Source organism: Dryobates pubescens, chromosome 7 (genome assembly GCF_014839835.1).
Source record: "Dryobates pubescens isolate bDryPub1 chromosome 7, bDryPub1.pri, whole genome shotgun sequence".
In the NCBI taxonomy this organism is placed as follows: domain Eukaryota; kingdom Metazoa; phylum Chordata; class Aves; order Piciformes; family Picidae; genus Dryobates; species Dryobates pubescens.
The window spans coordinates 4846829-4866221 of record NC_071618.1 but is presented as its reverse complement, the minus strand read 5'-3'; the positions used below and the strand labels follow the sequence as shown (position 1 = coordinate 4866221).

Genomic DNA, 19393 nt, shown 5'->3' with positions numbered 1-19393 from the left:
ACCTGCCCTAATCTGATTTGCAGGGGGGTTTGACTCAATCTCTGGAGGTCCCTTCCAATCCCTATCATTCCATGATTCTATGAATATAGAATGCACACTATGGTTAAATTATCAACTCAAGTGACTCTGCTCTTTTGTTTGTTTGTTTGTTTGTTTTTGTTTTAAAATCTAATAATTTGTTTGACTGAACATTTCATATCAACATTTCATATCGAAGGCAAAGCCAGGTTTTGTGTCAGCGTTTAATTTGAAACTGAGTGGAAGGAAAAAACAGTAAGCAAGTATGTAACAGTCAGTGAATGAACTTGCAGCAAAAGAAAATGTTTGCCTTGCCTTGCCCTTTACGTGACTTTCAAGAGCAGCCAGTACAATCTTCTCTGTATTTCCAGACACTGATGTTAGACTAACAGGTCTGTAGTCTCCTTGGTCTCATGTCCTCCTTGTGATCCCATTTGGATAAAGTAGAACAGAATTTCTCACTTTTAACTGTGCTCCTGGTTTTGTATTTCAGAGTTTTCTTAATGTCTTATGCACTTAACTGTTGTGGCCTCTGCCACAAATCCTGAAGTTATCTGGTATTCCATTTCATGCTGTAGCTTATTGCAATCATAGAAATTGGTGAGAATCTCATCTTCAGAGGGGGGAAAAAATAATTGAATACTTTAGCATTATGTCTGTTTATTTGATAAATAGAAAGCAAATTAAAAAAAAAAAAGTAATATTTGTTATAAAACCAATAACATAATTATAATTTTAAAGCTAATCACAATGTTTTATGCCAATGCTTCATTCTTATTTTGCTGGGTAGACTGTATATATTAATGTCAAATTATTTTGCTGGGTAGACCACATCTATTAATTTCAAATTAGTAATGCTTTCTAAAATTGCAACAAAATTAAGTTCAGGAATTACACATCTAAATAGAATTTGCCCCCAGCACATATTTAGGGCCTCAGGCTGGTATCTAGCTATATGACTCCACAGGAGTTAATCACAGTGAGAAACATCATTTGTTCCCCCAACATTTCATGCATATACAAAACCATAAGACGACATTCTCACTGAACAGTACTGAAGGATGACATTAAAATCCACTGCAGATTGCATTACAGGAACAAATAATTTTTCAAAAATTAATTATGGATATATGTGACTTTGAGACAAACTGAATCTGAGGCCTGAGTCTTTTATATGTTGCAGTGAATAGAGTGCAAGAAATCAAATTTCAAGTCATAAACCAGGACAGGCACCCATTTATAGGACTACTGTCTGAGACATTATCTATTATTTACTTTTATTCAAACATCTATACATTTCTTCCTGGCAATACAGCACAGAATACAGCTCTAGGTGAAGGACACAGCAAATAACTGTTTTGTCGTTGTGAGTCTCAGCTAAGTGTGTTACATTTTTGTATCAATTGCTGCTGTTTTATGCAGCTTGCTGATGGTCAGCTTGCTGAGGCAGTCACAGAAATTAGTAAGAATATCATCTTCAGGAAAAAAAATTACATCCTGATGGTAGTAATTAAATGCTGATGGTAGGTTATGAAAAACTGAGAATTCTAGAAATTCAGTCTATAGTGGGTAAAGGTTTTTACTAGTAAATTAGGTTTATTTGCCCTCTTAAAGCTTCTGAAGGACATTATCCTACATCTTGATTAGAGCTCTGGAGCATCACGGTGGCATGACAATGTATATTCTGCACTGCATTCTGGTCATCAAATAAATAGCCAACAGAAAGAAGTCCCAGGTAAGCTTAGGCAGACTGAGTTTGGAGGAGTGTGATAGCATCTTCTTCAACATGACACCAATGGATCAAAAGTAAATGCAAGCTATCAACTAGGACCAAGAGGATTTTATTGCACCTAACCTTCATGCAGGTTGGTTTTGCCCACTCATAGTCATTCTTTGATGTGGTGGGTTGAAATTATCCCCCAACTAATTGGAATTTACCCTCAGAGTAAATTACCAAAAAAAGAAAAAAACAAACTCAGAAAGCAAAATGAAATTTAAGAAGTATAAAATGTAATTAATATGCACAAAACATATTTACAATTCACAGTGGGGTGCAGGGTCCTCCACCAACAAGTTGTCATGCTCTGCCCTTATCAGCACACAGTCCTCCAGGCTTGCCCAAGTCAACACATCACTTTTGCTACTGAGAACAGAGCTCTTCATTAACTGCACAGACCATTCTCACTCTTCTTCTGTGGTTTCTTTGAGCATTTGCTCCTGTTTCTCTTCACACACTGGCTGCACCAACCTCAGTAACTCCACAAAAAGTGCCTACACTTCCTGACACGCTGCAGTCTGCAACCCAGCTGCTAAGACTGAACTAGGGCAAGACCCAGATGCAAGGCTGGTGCAAGGCAGGGAACCAATGTCCACCTGGCTGTGCTGCTGCTGAGACTCAAGGCATGATAGAGACAGCTGAGAAACCCTGGGTGTGCACCGTACTATCTGCTAGCCACACACAAAACTCAGAGGGGAAATCAAGGGGTTAGTAAGCGCTATCTACAGACACTGTACTAATCCCAGAGGAACCTGACAGCAGCAGAGGTTAACCAACAACTACTCTGCTTAAATGTGTTGCGGAAGGAAGACAAAATGGTGATGTTTCTGTATAAATTTACAAAACTCCATACACATATGTGTATGTATGTAATACTTATTCCTACGAGGCAGCTTTAACGTAAATATGCTTACCAGGAGGCACCTGGAAGTGGAAGAGAAGCATGAGCAAGCAGCTGATGTGCTTGGAATCACCAAAAGTTAACTTTTGCACCTCTTCTTTGAGGCCAGACCACTGTGCAGTGCAAAACAGTGAGCTCAGAGGGACAGCAAGCAAGAAAGAGCACAGTACAGTAAGGACACTTGCAGAGGTGGAAGAAGAATGCTCTCCACATAGAAATGCCTAACATGAGCAGCGAGTAGGTTTCTCAGAAATCTTGTCTGTCCTAATGCAGCATCATTCCCTCCCTTCTAGTCCTTTGGGTTTTAGCTGCTAAAATTGTTGCTGCATTAGCTGGAGAATATGATAAAACGCTCTGTGGCACCATGAGACAGAGATAAGATGTAAAAGGAAGAAAAGGATTTTATGACTAAATGTACCTCAGACTGGGAATACTGGGGAATCCTGTGCTGAGGTATTCTGCTGTTTCTCCTGGATGCTATGTTTCATCGTGCTTGCCTGAGGACTCGGAGGTAAACAGAGAGCAGCAGTAAGAAACAGCCCTCTTCAACTGAAGGCTGCTACCAGCCTCAATTTTAAAGTTTCGAGTTTAACTCCAAGTTGTGTTACAGAATGGTATTATTAAAAAATGTTACTGAGTAATACAAAACTGGTTTGACCAGTGTCTCTGTGCTGTTTTCAAGGGAAATAAATGTCCTGAATTTAAATGAGAGCATTTCTATTAGTTCTCTAGAACACATGGAAATGGAACATAAACAATTTAAGCACTTAAAAGACATGATCTTTCCAACATATTTGCATTTCTGTATCTTTTTAGAAGCCTTTCTGAAAACATATCCTAGTATCATCCCTCGGGACCTGTGCATAAAATATGTGTAAGTCAAATATTCACAGGACAGATTTGGTAGCAGCAAGAGGCAAAAAAGCAACAAGCTGTCCTTTCAATGGTAGCTTAATCTGCAGGAGAAATTTTGTCATCTCTGGACCAAAGTACCTTACCTAACACCTGCCACAGCATCAGAGACTTTATGAGAGTATACATGGAGTAAACTGTTCTATCATCAGCTTTGTTTCCATCTTTTGTGTACTAGTTAATACTAATAAGCAAAACCACAAGACTCTGCTTGCCATGAAGTCAAAACATTTCCTGGACAAAAGTACAGTAATTTCCACCACAGCAATTGTTACTGTCAGACTTCCTTGAAGGTGGAGGTAAGAGTATTCCAATGAGAGAAGCAGAAACTTTTCAGAGGTGACTTGCTGGACAGAAAGGCAGGGAGCAGTACTATGATTTGTTGACCTGATTACTGACCTCCTTGCAGCATATGCACTTATACAAAACAAAAACAAGAAAAAAAAAATAGAAGCTACTGAGGCAAAGCATCATGGGAGGAGAAAGAACAAAACTTTTTACTTTCTTATTTTAAAACTTGGGTTTTTTTAAGTATTCCATTTTGCTTTCTAGCTCTGAGTCTTATTGTACACACTTCAATCCTATAGCCAAAACGTGGAAAAACTTATCTCATATAGAGTATCCAAAGAGCTTCTGCAGGTTACATCTCCTCATCTGATACCAGAATTGCTACAAGTGGCAATGAGATTGTTCAAAATCTGGGATAAGCAGCCCAGAATGAAGCAAGCTCCCAGAACAGAGTTAAGTTAGCAAAATTAACAGATCCCAAAGCTAGTGCGAGAAAAGCATCAAATAAATAAATATGAGAGATAAAAAAAATGATAGAATATGAATACAGAGTTTCATAAAATAACTTTTATCATGGGTTTGTTGTGGGGATTTTTTTAACATTTTTTGAGATGGGAAGCACAAATGAATGCTCAGATGAGGTGCAAAGAGTTCTGGAGAGTAGCAGAACTATGTGTCTGATGTTCCTTCCATGCTAGCCCCCAGAACATTATCTCTTTTCCCCTTCCCCCCCAAAAAAACCCAAACCAAAACAAAAAACAGCAACAACAAAAAGACCCAACTACCACCACCATAAAAAAACCCCAAACCCACAAAAAAACCAACCAAGCAAAACCCCCACCACCAACAAACACCCAAAACCAACCAAAAAAACACACCCACACACATATTTTATGGGGCAAAATCCAGCTGCCAACAGATCTTGGCAGAAGATCCCAAACATTTCTGGAGTTACACAGAAAGTCCACTGAACTTAGAAGACTTTCCAGAGTTAAGGCAGACCCAAAGTGAGCATTGGCCTTGATGGAGAACAAACCAGTGCTAACCTAACCTATTTTAATATTACAGATCAGTATCTACACTTCAGTGAATAACAAAATCACAATGAATCATTTTATCATGTAGCAAAATCACAATGTGAATGTATCAACTTCTGATAAATTCTATGCTAATATAAATTATATTAATTGCAGAGGAGTACATGGTGACCTCAGTAACTGGCAGATGTAGCTGAGAATGGGATGTGCTTCCAAAACACTCTTGGCTGTATTTGAATATGCTGTTAAATATTTATATAATAAACAGTCAAAGCAATCAAATATTCTTCCATTTGGTTTCCCTTATCATAGTTAAATGCTGCCATGTGTTAGTGATCAGGTCACCATTTCCTTTTTACTTTCAAGGCCCTAAAACCACTTTTATTAATTTGAAACTGGGAGAGTTATTTCCCCCAATCACTGTTTACATCTGGTTTTTAAATGCTGACAATCTAGACTTTCAAAACACAGGCTACTTCAAATACCAACAATTCACTTTGAATAGAAATAAATACACCAATTGCTACTCATCTAATGCCTGCAATTATTTGTTTACTTTTACTTAGATGACTTGTAGTTGTGAATCCATTAGAGTAGGCAATCGTTCTCTTCCCTAAAGAATTCTCTTCCTGCTTTCCTCTAAGGGGACTCACAGTTTAACTCTGCACTTAAAAGAAATCACTGCCAAATCACTGTTGTGTCCAAGACTGCTGGAAGAGATCTGACAGCAAATATTACTAGTCCTGCTCAGTATATCTCTGTTCTTTTCTCAACAATTATTTATTGCTTCCTTTGTTGTATGACATACCCTTCCTTTTGTGTTTGGTGATATCCTCAGACAGTGTGTATTACCTTCACTATTAAAGAATTATCAGGATTCTATTTTCCTTTCTTTTCCCTTTTCTGAATTTTAAAATGTTGACAAGTTGTGCTTTAAGAGTGATCTTGATTCTTAGCTGTATCTTGTGGCTTATTGTGCCTCACTGAGGTAGCACTAAGCTTTTCTGCTACATTATTAATATGCCTATTCATCAACCAACCGACCAACTATTCCCAGTGGCACAAATATAGCAAAGAATTCCCTTTTGCATATCAATGAAACTGGCACAGTAACAAACCACCCTGAATATTCATTTTAGTCTTACTTTCCTTATGTTACACCAGATCCCCAGAATGCAAATTCTGGAAAACAGGCTAACACTTGCAATTTCACCCTCCTAAATTGTCTGCCTCTATATCAGTGCATTTATCCATCTGCCTCAAGGAATCAGAATAAGAAATTATGTCAGCACTAGATGGAGCTCCTGCACAGCAACATCTCAGGAGAAATCTTTGAGTCTTGTGGGCATGTGGAAAACAGGGATGGATGTAGAGTGCTGTAATAGCAGGAGAATGCTTTCAGGGTCTTCATGTTCACAACAGCATCCCCATGCCCACAGCCATGCTATGCTACAGGACCCTCATCTCCCTCTGGGTCTGCTCCTTTGCTTTCCAAACTGGGGGACATCACCAAGATATTTATTTCACTCCTTTTAAATCAGAAAGTATGCTTCTAGAGATTTCAAAATTATTCTATAATCTGTGGGTTTTTTTCTCAGCAATTACTATTCTTAGATATGGAGCACACTACAAGTATTTACTCTTCTGAGTCAAGATTCTGTCACAAGGTCCAGTGGTCAAACCAGTTTACATTAATAGCTAGCTATTAACTGGCCATTAAGTAGTCATGTCTGATAGTTATGAATGTAGTGTCAACATATGTGAACTGGTCTTTATGCTGCCCTTTGGCCAAGATTTTCTTGCAGTTTTACAACTCAGTAAAAACAGAAGGCGGCTGCTCCTATCTCTATCCAAGATGACCTTTTCAGACTATAGGATATGCAGTGAGAAATGGCATTCTCCATTCTTTAGCCCCTCAGAAGGACCTCAGAAGAGAAGATCTTGTGCTATATCCATTAATAAATGGTTTATAAGTAATGCAGACAGAAATCCTTTGCAGAACATTTCATCCAGCCAATGAGTCTGATATTCAACACTGAGTAGATTAGTGGAAACTGCATTAGAGAATATAATAGAGGATATATAAGGAGGTGTGACGTGCTGGGACAAGCCAGCATGGCAAGTGTGGTGGGAAGCCATCCCACACTAATTTCTTAGAGGTCCTTGGCAGTGCCATGAAGCAGGGGTGCTACATTTAATAAAAGCTACATGAATTTCCAAACAGCTTTGACTATCACAAAGGCTAATAAACTGCCTTGCAATAAGCAGAAATCTTCATATGGGTAAAAAAATTGATTAAAGGCAGGATATAAAGAAAGAGAAAATAACTAGTTTTCTCAGTGGAAACTGTGGTCAGCAAAATCCTCTATGGATCTCTTCTAGGCCCTCAGTTATTCATTCACGTTAAAAAAAGATTTGGAAAAGATGGCAAACAATGAAATTTGCTGATTATACCACACAAACCCAAAATCAACAAAAGTTGACTGCAAAGTATTGCAGAACAATATCTGAAACTGATTCACTGAGCAGATGAAATGCAATACTGCTGTAAACTGCCACATATGGAGGAAAAGTACCAGCTTTATGTACATGGTGATTGTTTCACTGCTCTGTTATTATAGCTGGCTTTATGCAAACCCCTCCTACTAAGCAGCAATGCTCCTCAGTATTTAGCAAAGCAAACATCAGAGTTTATTAGAAAGGGAAAACAGAGAAGAGAGAATGTGAAAGGGTGGAGGGGAGAAGATTATTTGGCATTACTCATAATACAAGAACCGAGTTTTTAAATTAAAGCATCAGACTCAGAATTAACAAACAAGAAGAGGCACTTTACTTTGCATAGTACACAGTTAATAAGTGGGATTCCTTGACCTATTATATTATGAATAAAAATTTTGCAGCTTTCCCAGGAATGAGTAAACTGAGATAAACCCAGGAAGACCTATTAGAGTCAAAAATACTACTTCAGGGATGAAGTGCCCACTCCCCAAGTTACAGGCTGTTGGGACTGTGTATTAGGAAAGTGTCATTGAATGCTGAAAGTTATCAACTTTTAGTGTTCTAGAAGCAACTTATTTTTTAATGGAAAATACTTGTGTATATACACAACCCTTTGCAAGGCACAACTACTATTATTGAAAGTATAAGCAGAAACAATTACAGAAGAGTAAGAGGTTGTTGTAGCCATTAAACTTTCTTTCCCAAAGATCCAAGTGGTCCCAAACCCAGAAGAGATCTTAATACTTGTAAAACTCCTACTCATTCTCATCCTCAATTTCCTTGTTAAACACCCTTTGATGTACTGACCAATAGAGAAAGACTGTTATACGGAACAAACCAGATGGTGGTAAGTCTGCTGCTCTTAACACAAAGAGTATTAAGCTACGGCTTTGTCTTGCCTCATAACCTTCTTTCTACCCATTAGAAAAAGCCCATTTAAATCCTGACTGGCAAATTTATCTGACAGTTTTTCATCCTACTCTTCTGATGCAGTCTTTGCCAATAACATTAGATAGAAACACACTTTCAGTTTTAAGAAGAACACACAGTAAAGCAATCCTTGACATCCTCATGCAACCATTGTTGGACCTCAGCCCTCTTGTGCAGCCACACACTCTCTCTGAAAACTGAGTAGACCAAAACCAGAGCAGTTTGGCAGTTTGGATAAATAAAAAGAAAGCAATGGGATTTGCTTCTCAGACTCATATGGAGAACAGCTGCTCTGTGCATCAGTGTCAGTATAGAGAACACGTACATAAGACATAACAAGTACCATGTAGATACTCCACCCTTTCATTAAGAGGCAGAATTTGTAACTCCTCAGCCCTACAGTATTAGTTCCTATCCTAAAACTGTTTCTAAATAATTCCTGCTAGACTCACATTGAGGCAGATGGCTCAGCCACAGGGATGGCCATCAGCCTTCGATTGTGGTGCTCACTCCCTCACTGGGCAGGAAGGGAAGGCAGTGCTCCCACCCACCACATGAGGTATCTGCTCCAGGATACTCTGCTTTGTGCTGCCTGCTGCATAGCACTCTAGCAGCTTGCATAATTTCACTAGGGTGATTAAATCTGCCAGTGTAAAGATGTTTCTCAGTAACTTCAAAAACAGCCTGAATGGAGAACAGAAATTACCTACAAACTGTAAACTGGGCAAACAATAATGCTTCAGGGTGCATATGCTCTTGAGAATTACATCCAATGCAGACCCAAAAGTATGCAACCATTGTGTATTCTAAAATTTTCATAAGGACGAGTTAAAGGGGATTATCTGTGCTTTTGTAAAATTTGTACTATTTGTCATCTCAAGGCAAATTTTGCCAGATGTTAGTGTACTATTTCAGTACAATCTCAGAGGTCTGTGCTAGGCTTGGATAGCACTTACAATATCAAACAATAGAACACAACATATGTGAATTAACTAATGGGTTTGAATCTCAAAGATTGTTAGAGTCCTGACCTAAGCCAAGCTTTACAATGTTGTTGATTCTTAACAATGATCAACTATTGTTTATGCAAAATTTTCACAACCAAGTCTGGTTTTGCTGCCCTTTTTTTCATGGTAGCTATTTGGTCCTAAACAAATTTCTGTTGTTATAAATGTCTAACATAATAATTCAACATTAAATTCATCTATTGACTCATCCTAAGCCTGTTCATTTTGATGCTTAGTTATCTACTCTTTCTGCTCTGGATTACATGAGCGCAAACACGGGAAACAATAGAATACTAGGAGAGGGGGGAAAAATAGAAACTGAATTTAAAAAAATTGAAAAAAAAATAATAGTAGAAAATTAGCACATAGTGAATGTCTGCCTCCAAAAAAATCAGTGTGGACTATACGTAAAAAAAGTACAGTTTATCCCGAGGATAAACTGAAAGCATAGCAGCCACAATCCAAAGATGCTAGTGTTTACCCCTAAACCATATCCCCAAGCACCACATCCAAATGACCTTTAAACACATCCAGGGTTGGTGACTCAACCAGCTCCCTGGGCAGCACATCCCGATGCCTGACCACTCTTTCCATGAAAACGTTTTTCATAATGCCCAGTCTAAAGCTACCCAGTCACAGCTTGAGGCTGTTCCCTCTTGTTCTATCACTAATTACCTGTGAGAAGTTAGCACCTGAACACAGGATGAAATCACACTTCCAATACCCTGGCACCCGTCTGTGAAATGGGTTTAAGAAACCAGGAACAGGAAGATGAACATACTTCTTCCACATTTTGGGAAGACCGTTAGCTGAAAATCATACAGAGCAATTGAGCCTGATGCTAATGACTAGCACAAGAAACCTTCTGGTGAAGCATGAAGACTGATGAAGTCCAACACTATTACAACACAGTAGTTTTAAAGGTGGTTCCCAGCTGATCTTGATTAGAGGTATTACTGACTGGACCAAAATGAGAGAGAACACCACCTCTGGGTAACTTGAGGCTTCACCCTTGTATGGGGCAAACATTTCCCATGTGTTGGGGTACTCTAAGTACCCCAATTTAGTGGTGTGAGTCTAAGCCACAGAATATGAAATCAAGGTAAAAGATTAAGAAGAAAATTATCTATTTAAGGTCACAAGACAATGAACTTTAAAAAAAAAAAAAGAGCGGCTCTGCTTCTCGATGTGTTCTTTAGCAGTTCACAAGGGAATGAATCAATAACTGCTTTAATGTGACTGAAGAGATTATCCACTCACATAGTTGAGTACTATGGAGCTTCTAAAAAGATTAGTTTTAAAGTCCCTTGGTTTATCAACAGGCATAAAGATGCATATACATGCCTGCCTTCAGTCACAACAGCTTTAAGAATGTGCCCCTCTCCTGTGTTGAGGACAGATAGGACAATGTGCAGGAAAACTCTGCCTGAATCACATAGCTTTCAGATAGCATAGGCATCCCTGCATCCCCTTGCATAGTGATGTTCGTTTGATATTCACAACACCAATCTGATTTTCTAATTTATTTATTTTTTTTAAGAAACATTGGAACTGACTTCTAAGGCAAACTGCCAGGTATTTAAACTACTATGAAGGTTGAGGGAACAACCAGCAAATACCTGAAAACATGAATTAAGAGTTCAACTGTTGCAAAAATATCCTTTCCAACATTAGATTCTAGGGTTGTATTTCCTGAGCCAGAGACAGCTTCATCTTTCCTATATGTATTAATCTATGTAATACTTAATTCTATAGGGCATGGTATAAAGTAACAGTTCTGAAAATTAACTCCAGACATCACCTGAGCCCAAGTTCTGCCTTTCCTATATGCCTGGAAAGTCTACAGCAATGCTAATATCTTGGGGAAAAAATTAGCTATTTCGGAAAATTTTCATCTATCCAGAGATTTTAAGTGTTTGATAAAGCACTGGAGAGATTACATGTGAGATAGCCATGTTACATTACCGCGATTGAGAGATGGACACAAAGCTTGATGCAAGCAAAGTGTCTACTGTATTGTACAAAGTCATTTCTTTATATAGGCTACCATAATCAAAAGCTACTCATGATTGGTAGAGGTGTCCGTGCGACAGTTACAGATTCGTGGTTGGCTGCCGAGGAAATGCCAGGGAACACACATCACCTGGCAAGCCTCAGACAGGTGTTAGACAAAAGGCAAACGGTCAAGCATCTCTTATCTAAGTTCAGAGATGAGACAAAAGACTTTCTTGCAATGCTTACCCGCTCTCCTTATCGGGTAGTTGTGTGCCTTCCTGAGTCACAATGGCCGTTGGTAATTAGCTAAATGCTCTTTTCTCTTCTACATAATTGCCATTTGTTCCCAAGGTTTGTGGCCCACAAGAGCTAAAACATTTCCTTCTATCAGCTGATCATTGCTTGAGATTTTACTCCCTAAATTCAGTGCGTCATTACATGACAAATTTCTTCTTAGGATACATAGAATACATAGAATACATAGAATAAACCAGGTTGGAAGAGACCTTCAAGATCATCGCGTCCAACCCATCACCAATCCAAAACCGCCCAAGCAACTAACCCACAGCACCAAGCACCCTGTCAAGTCTTCTCCTAAAAACCTCCAGTGATGGCGGCTCCACCACCTCCCCAGGCAGCCCATTCCAATGTGCAATCACTCTTTCTGTATAGAACTTTTTTCTAACATCCAGCCTGAACCTCCCCTGGCGCAGCCTGAGACTGTGTCCTCTTGTTCTGGTACTGCTTGCCTGGGAGAAGAGACCAACATCCATCTGTCTACAACCTCCCTTCAGGTAGTTGTAGAGAGTAATAAGGTCACCCCTGAGTCTCCTCTTCTCCAGGCTAAGCAACCCCAGCTCCCTCAGCCTCTCCTCGTAGGGCTTGTGTTCCAAACCCCTCACCAACTTTGTTGCTCTTCTCTGGACTCGTTCCAGCAAGTCAACCTCCTTCCTAAACTGAGGGGCCCAGAACTGGACACAGTACTCGAGGTGCGGCCTAACCAGTGCAGTGTACAGGGGCAGAATGACCTCCCTGCTCCTGCTGGCCACACTGTTCCTGATGCAGGCCAGGATGCCATTGGCCCTCTTAGCTGCCTGGGCACACTGCAGGCTCATGTTCAGTCTACCGTCAACCAGCACCCCCAGGTCCCTCTCAGCCTGACTGCTCTCCAGCCACTCTGACCCCAGCCTGTAGCTCTGCATGGGGTTGCTGTGGCCAATGTGCAGAACCCGGCACTTGGATGTGTTAAATCTCATGCCGTTGGACTCTGCCCAACTGCCCAGCCTGTCGAGGTCCCTCTGCAGAGCCTCTCTACCCTCCAGCAGATCAACTCCTGCGCCCAGCTTGGTGTCATCAGCAAATTTACTGATGATGGACTCGATGCCCTCGTCCAGATCATCAATAAAGATGTTAAAGAGCATGGGGCCCAGCACTGATCCCTGGGGCACACCACTGGTGACTGGCTGCCAGCTGGATGTGGCACCATTCACTACCACTCTCTGGGCTCGGCCCTCCAGCCAGTTCCTAACCCATCGCAGTGTGCTCCCATCCAAGCCATGGGCTGACAGCTTGGCCAGGAGCTTGCTATGGGGAACGGTGTCATATTACTTTGTGTCTCTGTGTATCTGTCTTACTAAATATTATATTTTCCCTAAATGAAAATCTAATGTTTAATTATTTCATTATATATTGAACGATCCTTATTTCAGCTTGTTTACAGAGTTTACTCAGAGTTCAGTTGGGAAAATGTGTGCTGTCCCTGTGTCCTTTTCCATTTTTGCTTGAATGTATAACCATGAGGCTGCCATACCGTGGCTAAGAGGTGGGTAATGGGAGCATAGCAAATTCATCCATTTCCCCAGCTCAGCAACATGTACAGTTTCCACTGTAATGACCTACTTCACATAGCTGGAAACATACACAAGCATCCTGATAAAATAATTTGTGTTGTGATTGTCCCATGTTGTTTGTCCTGTAGCGCCATCCCTAATGATCCCCTACATCAAGACCAAACAGCTCTTACATTTCCCGAGGGTGTTTCATGATATTTAATGCTCTTATTAAAGACCCCATTACATGCCTATTGATGGACTCCTGCATTTCCTATTTTCTTCTAAAACTTCCCCTGTGAAAATTTTGAACTCACAAAACAGATGTGGAAAGCAGCATAAAAATAAACCAAACACCTGCACTTTGTCAGAATTTTTTTCCATTGAGCCCATGGCATTCTCCTGGTGCTGGTTCTTTGGTCCAGGTTTTTAAATACCTGGAGAAAGCAAAGGGGTGCCCAGTAAAGAACTTACAGCTCAATACCCCAGTAAGTGACATCAAAGTAGATTGCACTGACAATATTGGTTTATCACCATTAAATGCTCACCAAGTCATGAAGATTAGTTGCCCACTTGAAATTTCCTCATGATATGGGAAAATATTGCCATTTTTAGAAAAGGTACATGCCTTTGTTTGGTACAAGAGAGTCCAATTTTAGAATGGCATGGAATGGCATGGAATGGAATGGAATAGAATAGACCAGACCAGACCAGACCAGACCAGGTTGGAAGAGACCTTCAAGATCATCACATCCAACCTATTATCCAACACCACCTAATCAACTAAAACATGGCACCAAGCACCCCATCAAGTCTCTTCTTAAACACCTCCAGTGATGGTGACTCCACCACCTTCCTGGGCAGCCCATTCCAATGCTCCTCTAGCCACACTATTCCTGATACAGGCCAGGATGCCATTGGCCTTCTTGGAGGCCTGGGCACAATGCTGACTCATGTTCAGCCACTACCCCCAGGTCCCTTTCTGCCTGACCACTCTCCAGCCACTCTGACCCCAGCCTGTAGCACTGCATGGGGTTGTTGTGGCCAATGTGTAGAACCCGGCACTTGGATGTGTTAAATCTCATGCTGTTGGACTCTGCCCATCTGTCCAGCCTCTCAAGGTCCCTCTGCAGAGCCCTTCCACCCTCTAACAGATCAACATCCGCTCCCAACTTGGTGTTGTCTGCAAATTTACTGATGATGGACTCAATGCCCTCATCCAGATCATCAATAAAGATATTAAAGAGCATGGGGCCCAGCACTGATCCTTGGGGGACACCACTAGTGACTGGCCGCCATCTGGATGTGGCACCATTCACCACCACTCTCTGGGCTCAGCCCTCCAGCCAGTTCTTAACCCAGCACAGAGTGCTGCTGTGGGGGTCAGTGTCAAAGGCCTTGCTGAAGTCCTGGTAGACTACATCCACAACCTTTACCACATCCACCAGGCGGGTCACCTGATCATAGAAGGAGATCAGGTTGGTCAGGCAGGACCTGACCCTCCTAAATCCCTGCTGGCTGGGCCTGATCCCTTGGCCATCCTATAAGTGTTTTGTAATTGCACAGCACTTACAAGATGGTGAAGGGATCAGGCCCAGACATTTTACTGATGCTAGTGAATTTATTGTAACATGATCCAAAATCCTGTCCCATATTGATGTTTATCCTAGTGAGATAGGATCTATCCCATGAGGAAAAAAAATTTAAAAGGGACAGATAAGAATATGGAAGTGGTTATCCTTACAAATATATATGTTGAACTTCTATTCAACCTTCCCTACTACACATCTCTATTCCACACCTAAAGCATTAGGACAATTCCTCTTAACCAAAATCAGACATGAGGCACAATAGAAGATAAGCTAAAGGACAAGCTAAAGGACTACAAGGAAGTGTAAACACAAAGGAATTTTCTTCTCCCAGCCTATACAGTTTTGCCATTTCTGTGCTCTTACATGCTCCATTTGTACCATAGTCTCATACAGCCTTGTGGTCTTTATGAGTTTTGTCCTTATATTTATAAATCTAATCAGCTTTGCCACTCAAAAGGCAGTTGCAGTGATCACACCAAAGGCTGCGAACTAAATTGAACCACTTAGGTATCATAAAAACCTTACTTAGGTGTCTTTCTGGCCAAAAAGCGTCCTTATCCTCAGTAACGACACTGCACCAGTAAGTGAGGTCTTAAGCCACCAGTTTAAGACACAGAAAATACTTTATTTTCTGCCTCTTGACTTTCTGAATCACTTTGATAAGTTTTATACAATTTTTACCAAGTCAACAGAAGACAAGGAAAATAAACTTACAATGAATGAAATGCTGTTTATTTCTTCTTTTACCTATAGTACCTGCAAGTCTCAATAAAAAGCTCTTAACTCTCTCATGTCACTATCTACCATTTGTGAAAAACCCCAACCCTATTATGTTTAGTGGACCCTTGTGCAGTCTGTGATGCTGTCAAGACCTGGAAAAGCCATCAACACGCCACACACCTACAACAGCTCACTTTTAGCATACTTTGGAGCACAAAAATAATAATAATAAAAAAGCCATCTGATGCATAATGGTGTTTATCAACAGATATAGTCTGTTCATAGAGACATATAAATGTTAGGCAACCCACTACTGTTATTTGCTTGTAATGTTTTTCAGTTAAAAGATTTTAATTGTAACTCAGGAAGCAAACTTCTTTGGTATGCCTGTTATACACACTAGTGAAGCCTTAGCCACCCAGGACACCCTGCTGACAGCACCAACATTTAGAGGAGCTGAGGTTACCTTTGGAATTCAGGTTTGCTTGCTCGTTCCATGATGACCTTATAGATTTTAAGAAGTGTATCAGAAACAGGAACACGAGTATCACAGTAGCACAGAAATTTACACTATCCATCTGATTTACACAGAAGATCTGACGTAGAAGGAAACTATTCAATAGCCAAGTCACCCCAGGAGAAACTTATCTATTTGTAGTTTAATTCCACTGTTACTGGGGTGGTATCACGCAGACATCCTGACAGAAACCAGAAGGCTTGAAGGACACCTTCAATATACTTTTCCCCCTAATCCCTTAAAGATGTTCCTTTCTTATTCCTCCCTTCAAATGTTACTCAGCAATCTCAGCCCTAAATAAGAAGAATGTGGCTAAATCAAAGGGTGGAGAAAAAAAGAGTGGTTTTTTTTTTCCCCCAATGAGAATATTAGTTTCTAAAATACTGAATTTCATAAAATTCACAAAAAGAGAAAAGGAAATATGTAAAGGGAAGATAAGTTACTCTGCTCTGCACAGAACAAACTGGAAACAACACACTAAGAAAGCCAAAGAACTGTAAGGACACAGTCAATGCTTTATACAACACAGTTAACTCTTGAAAGCTCACTTTGGTCAAAACAGCAGTTTCCCAAGAGAAGCTGCTAGGCTGAGTTAGTTGAGTACATGTTAGAGGAAGGAAAAGGGTACCATTGGAATTTGTGAGAGGTTGTAATTCAGGTAGAGAATGTGGGGTTAGATCTACAGCCTGACTACATCAAGTGCTGTAAAATCAATTCTTGGGCCAAAGTGCCTGAACATGACGCATTGCAACTCCAGGGTGAGCAAAGAGCCAAGGATGTACTCACTCCTGTCCCAGTGGCCAGGAGGTGCTGAAGTAAGGGTGTACAGCAAGAGAGAGATGTGTCAGGACCCTCAGTCTGGGTGAGACAGAGATCACACCTAGATGTGCAACCACGGGCCAGCTTATGCTTTAGTGGATCTTTTTTTAATGAAAGAATAAATGCGGAAAGAGTCAGAGCTTGGTGATGTAATTCTTGAAGTTCTTGAAGATGAAAGCTGCCCTCTGGCTATGCTTTTTCCTTTATCTGTGTTTAATATTTAAAATCATTTTCAATTGAAACACTTAAACCTAGCAGTGCAGGAAAATATTTATTTGGACAGGAAAAGAACTCTAAACACTTTATTACTACATCTTTGATGCACGTGTCCTGAATGGACAAAAAAGCCTCAGAATTGCTCTGAATCAGACAATGAGGCAGAAGTTAGTAGATATGGTTCTTCAGGCTTGCCTGAACATGTTTCAGAGCCAGAATGAGCCAGGTGGGTGTGATTTTGGCCACATTTGGAAAGAAGGCTTTCTATAGCTTGCAATACCAGGGTTTTATCCCTAGATCTGTGTTGCTACTGGCCATTATTGCCTCGGGAAATCTATAAGTATCAGCCCAAAGAGCCAGAGCGTCATCTTGCAGTTGTCCACGCTCTGGAAGGAACCAAAAGCTTCACTTGGAAGCCAAACTGTGTTTCAGTTTACCCAGACAAGACAGCAAAGACCCCTCGCTATTTTCAGCATTGTAAAGCCCAGGAGCAGACAGACATGTCTTGCCGGGCCGAGAGGCGAAACCCCAGAGGAGCTGAGTCCCCGGGACAGTTTCGTTTGACTGGAGAAAGGAGCAAGCACTGCTACAAAAAGGATTACAGCCGAGAAACCTCCTCTCTACAAAGCTTTCAGCTACAAAGCCTTTGGGAACAAATCCTGCCCCAGTAATAAGCTGCAGACACCAACAGAAAGTGAAACAGTGCTTCTGCAGCTTCCACGTGGCCGACGCCATCTTGGTTTGTCTAGATCTTAACGTGTGCCATGAGGTATCAGAACAGTGAGTAATTACAATATCTGAATTTTATAAGCATCTATTGACGGTCTGTTGTCTTAGGGAATTCTGGAGTTCCACCACACACATCCCACACACCCCTCCCCACCCGTTGTGGGCAACAGGCGGCTTCATTGCCGAGGTTCCTTTTCTTTACAGTTTAAAGTGCTGTTTGTTGCCTCTGGATTTTTGTACATATTGTTTAAATTGTTACTTGTTCCTGCTGGTGAGGTATCTGTTCCATGACCGAACACCTTGAATCTGTAAATAGGTTTTACTTAGGGGCTTTTGCAGGATTTTTGTGATTCATAAAATTATTAATATTTTTATTAATCACTCTGCTTACTGGACATTAATATATCCTTTTTATAGACCACAACAGCAGGCTTCGACCATTTTAGACAAATCTATTCCTAGGATTCAATTTGCTATTGAATTTGCAACTACATGATTTTTAAATAAAGCTTTTCCTTTCTGGGAGAACAGAAAGCATCTAATGATGAAAACTGTCATTACCTGGGCCTTTAGGTAATTGATGGAATGGGTAATTTCAAGTAGTGAATGGAATTACTTTCAAGAGGCTTTGCTCATGACAGAAGCAGCACTGAGGGGTCTGTATCTCGTCACTGGCATAGATTTTCCTGAAAAGGAAGGTGTAAAACTCCTTCCAATGGCTTGCCTCTTTCTACATGCCATTTTTAGCTCTTAAAAACAAATCATTTCAAAGAAAGCTGTATGACAGGAAATATTTATCAGATCTAGGCTACTCTCTCATAAAGTCTTCTGTCAAAACATTCTAAATCATGCATTTGTGTTTGACCATAGCAAGGCAATCAAAGTATCTTTCTGTTTACCAGAGAGCAGCAACGAGCTCATTGATCAAGTTGCTTCACATGCTAGTGTTAAAAAGAATAAGAGAATCATCAGCAGACTCTTACCAAAGCACGAATTGACAAAGCCATACCACCTACAACCATGTTCGCCTCCAATCCATTTGCCATGGATATTAGATGCAAAACTGAGCGTAGTGCCTGAGATGCACACTAACATGTCACTGATACTGATGTTCAGGAGCAGCATGTTGACTGGGTTACGGAGGGTTTTAAATTTGCAGAAAAGGATGAGGACAATCAAGTTATTCAAGAAACCAAAAACCAAGATAAATCCAAGGAAAACAGCCGCTATTGTATGCCCATTTCGTGAGAGTCCAGCTCTTGGCTCAACAGAATCTGTAGGTTCCCCAAAGCTCAGGTTATATGTCCAAGTGTGGTTCATTTTGGACTTTGACACGTATCAGTCAGAGCAGAAATGCCAGGTTCCCTGTGCTGAAGTCCTCCAGCAGTTTGCCAGAAACATCCCACCAACACAGGTCAAATCATCTCTGGAGTCTTACAATCTTCACTCAGCTGAGGTATCTCTTAGATGGTTTCACAGGTATGAAATACTCTATTGCATCAGAGGAGTATTTTCCTGAACTGTACCCCTCCTGTGGTCAGCTCTGCCACTAACATCAGCATAGCAGAACCAAGCAAACAATCAACTCAAGTTCACCTGTGATATTT

At 40.6% G+C, this 19393-nt stretch overlaps 1 protein-coding gene across 1 annotated transcript in view; it reads right to left on the bottom strand.

Annotated features, from left to right (window-relative positions):
* Positions 1 to 19172, bottom strand: part of LOC128897331 (pinopsin-like) — a 104458-nt gene extending 85286 nt beyond the window's left edge. The window contains exon 1 of the mRNA XM_054162978.1: positions 18770 to 19172. Within this exon, the coding sequence (XP_054018953.1) occupies positions 18770 to 19106 (337 nt within the window). The 5' untranslated portion in view covers positions 19107 to 19172. The remainder of the gene's footprint in view (positions 1 to 18769) is intronic.
* Positions 19173 to 19393: the final 221 nt, after the last annotated feature.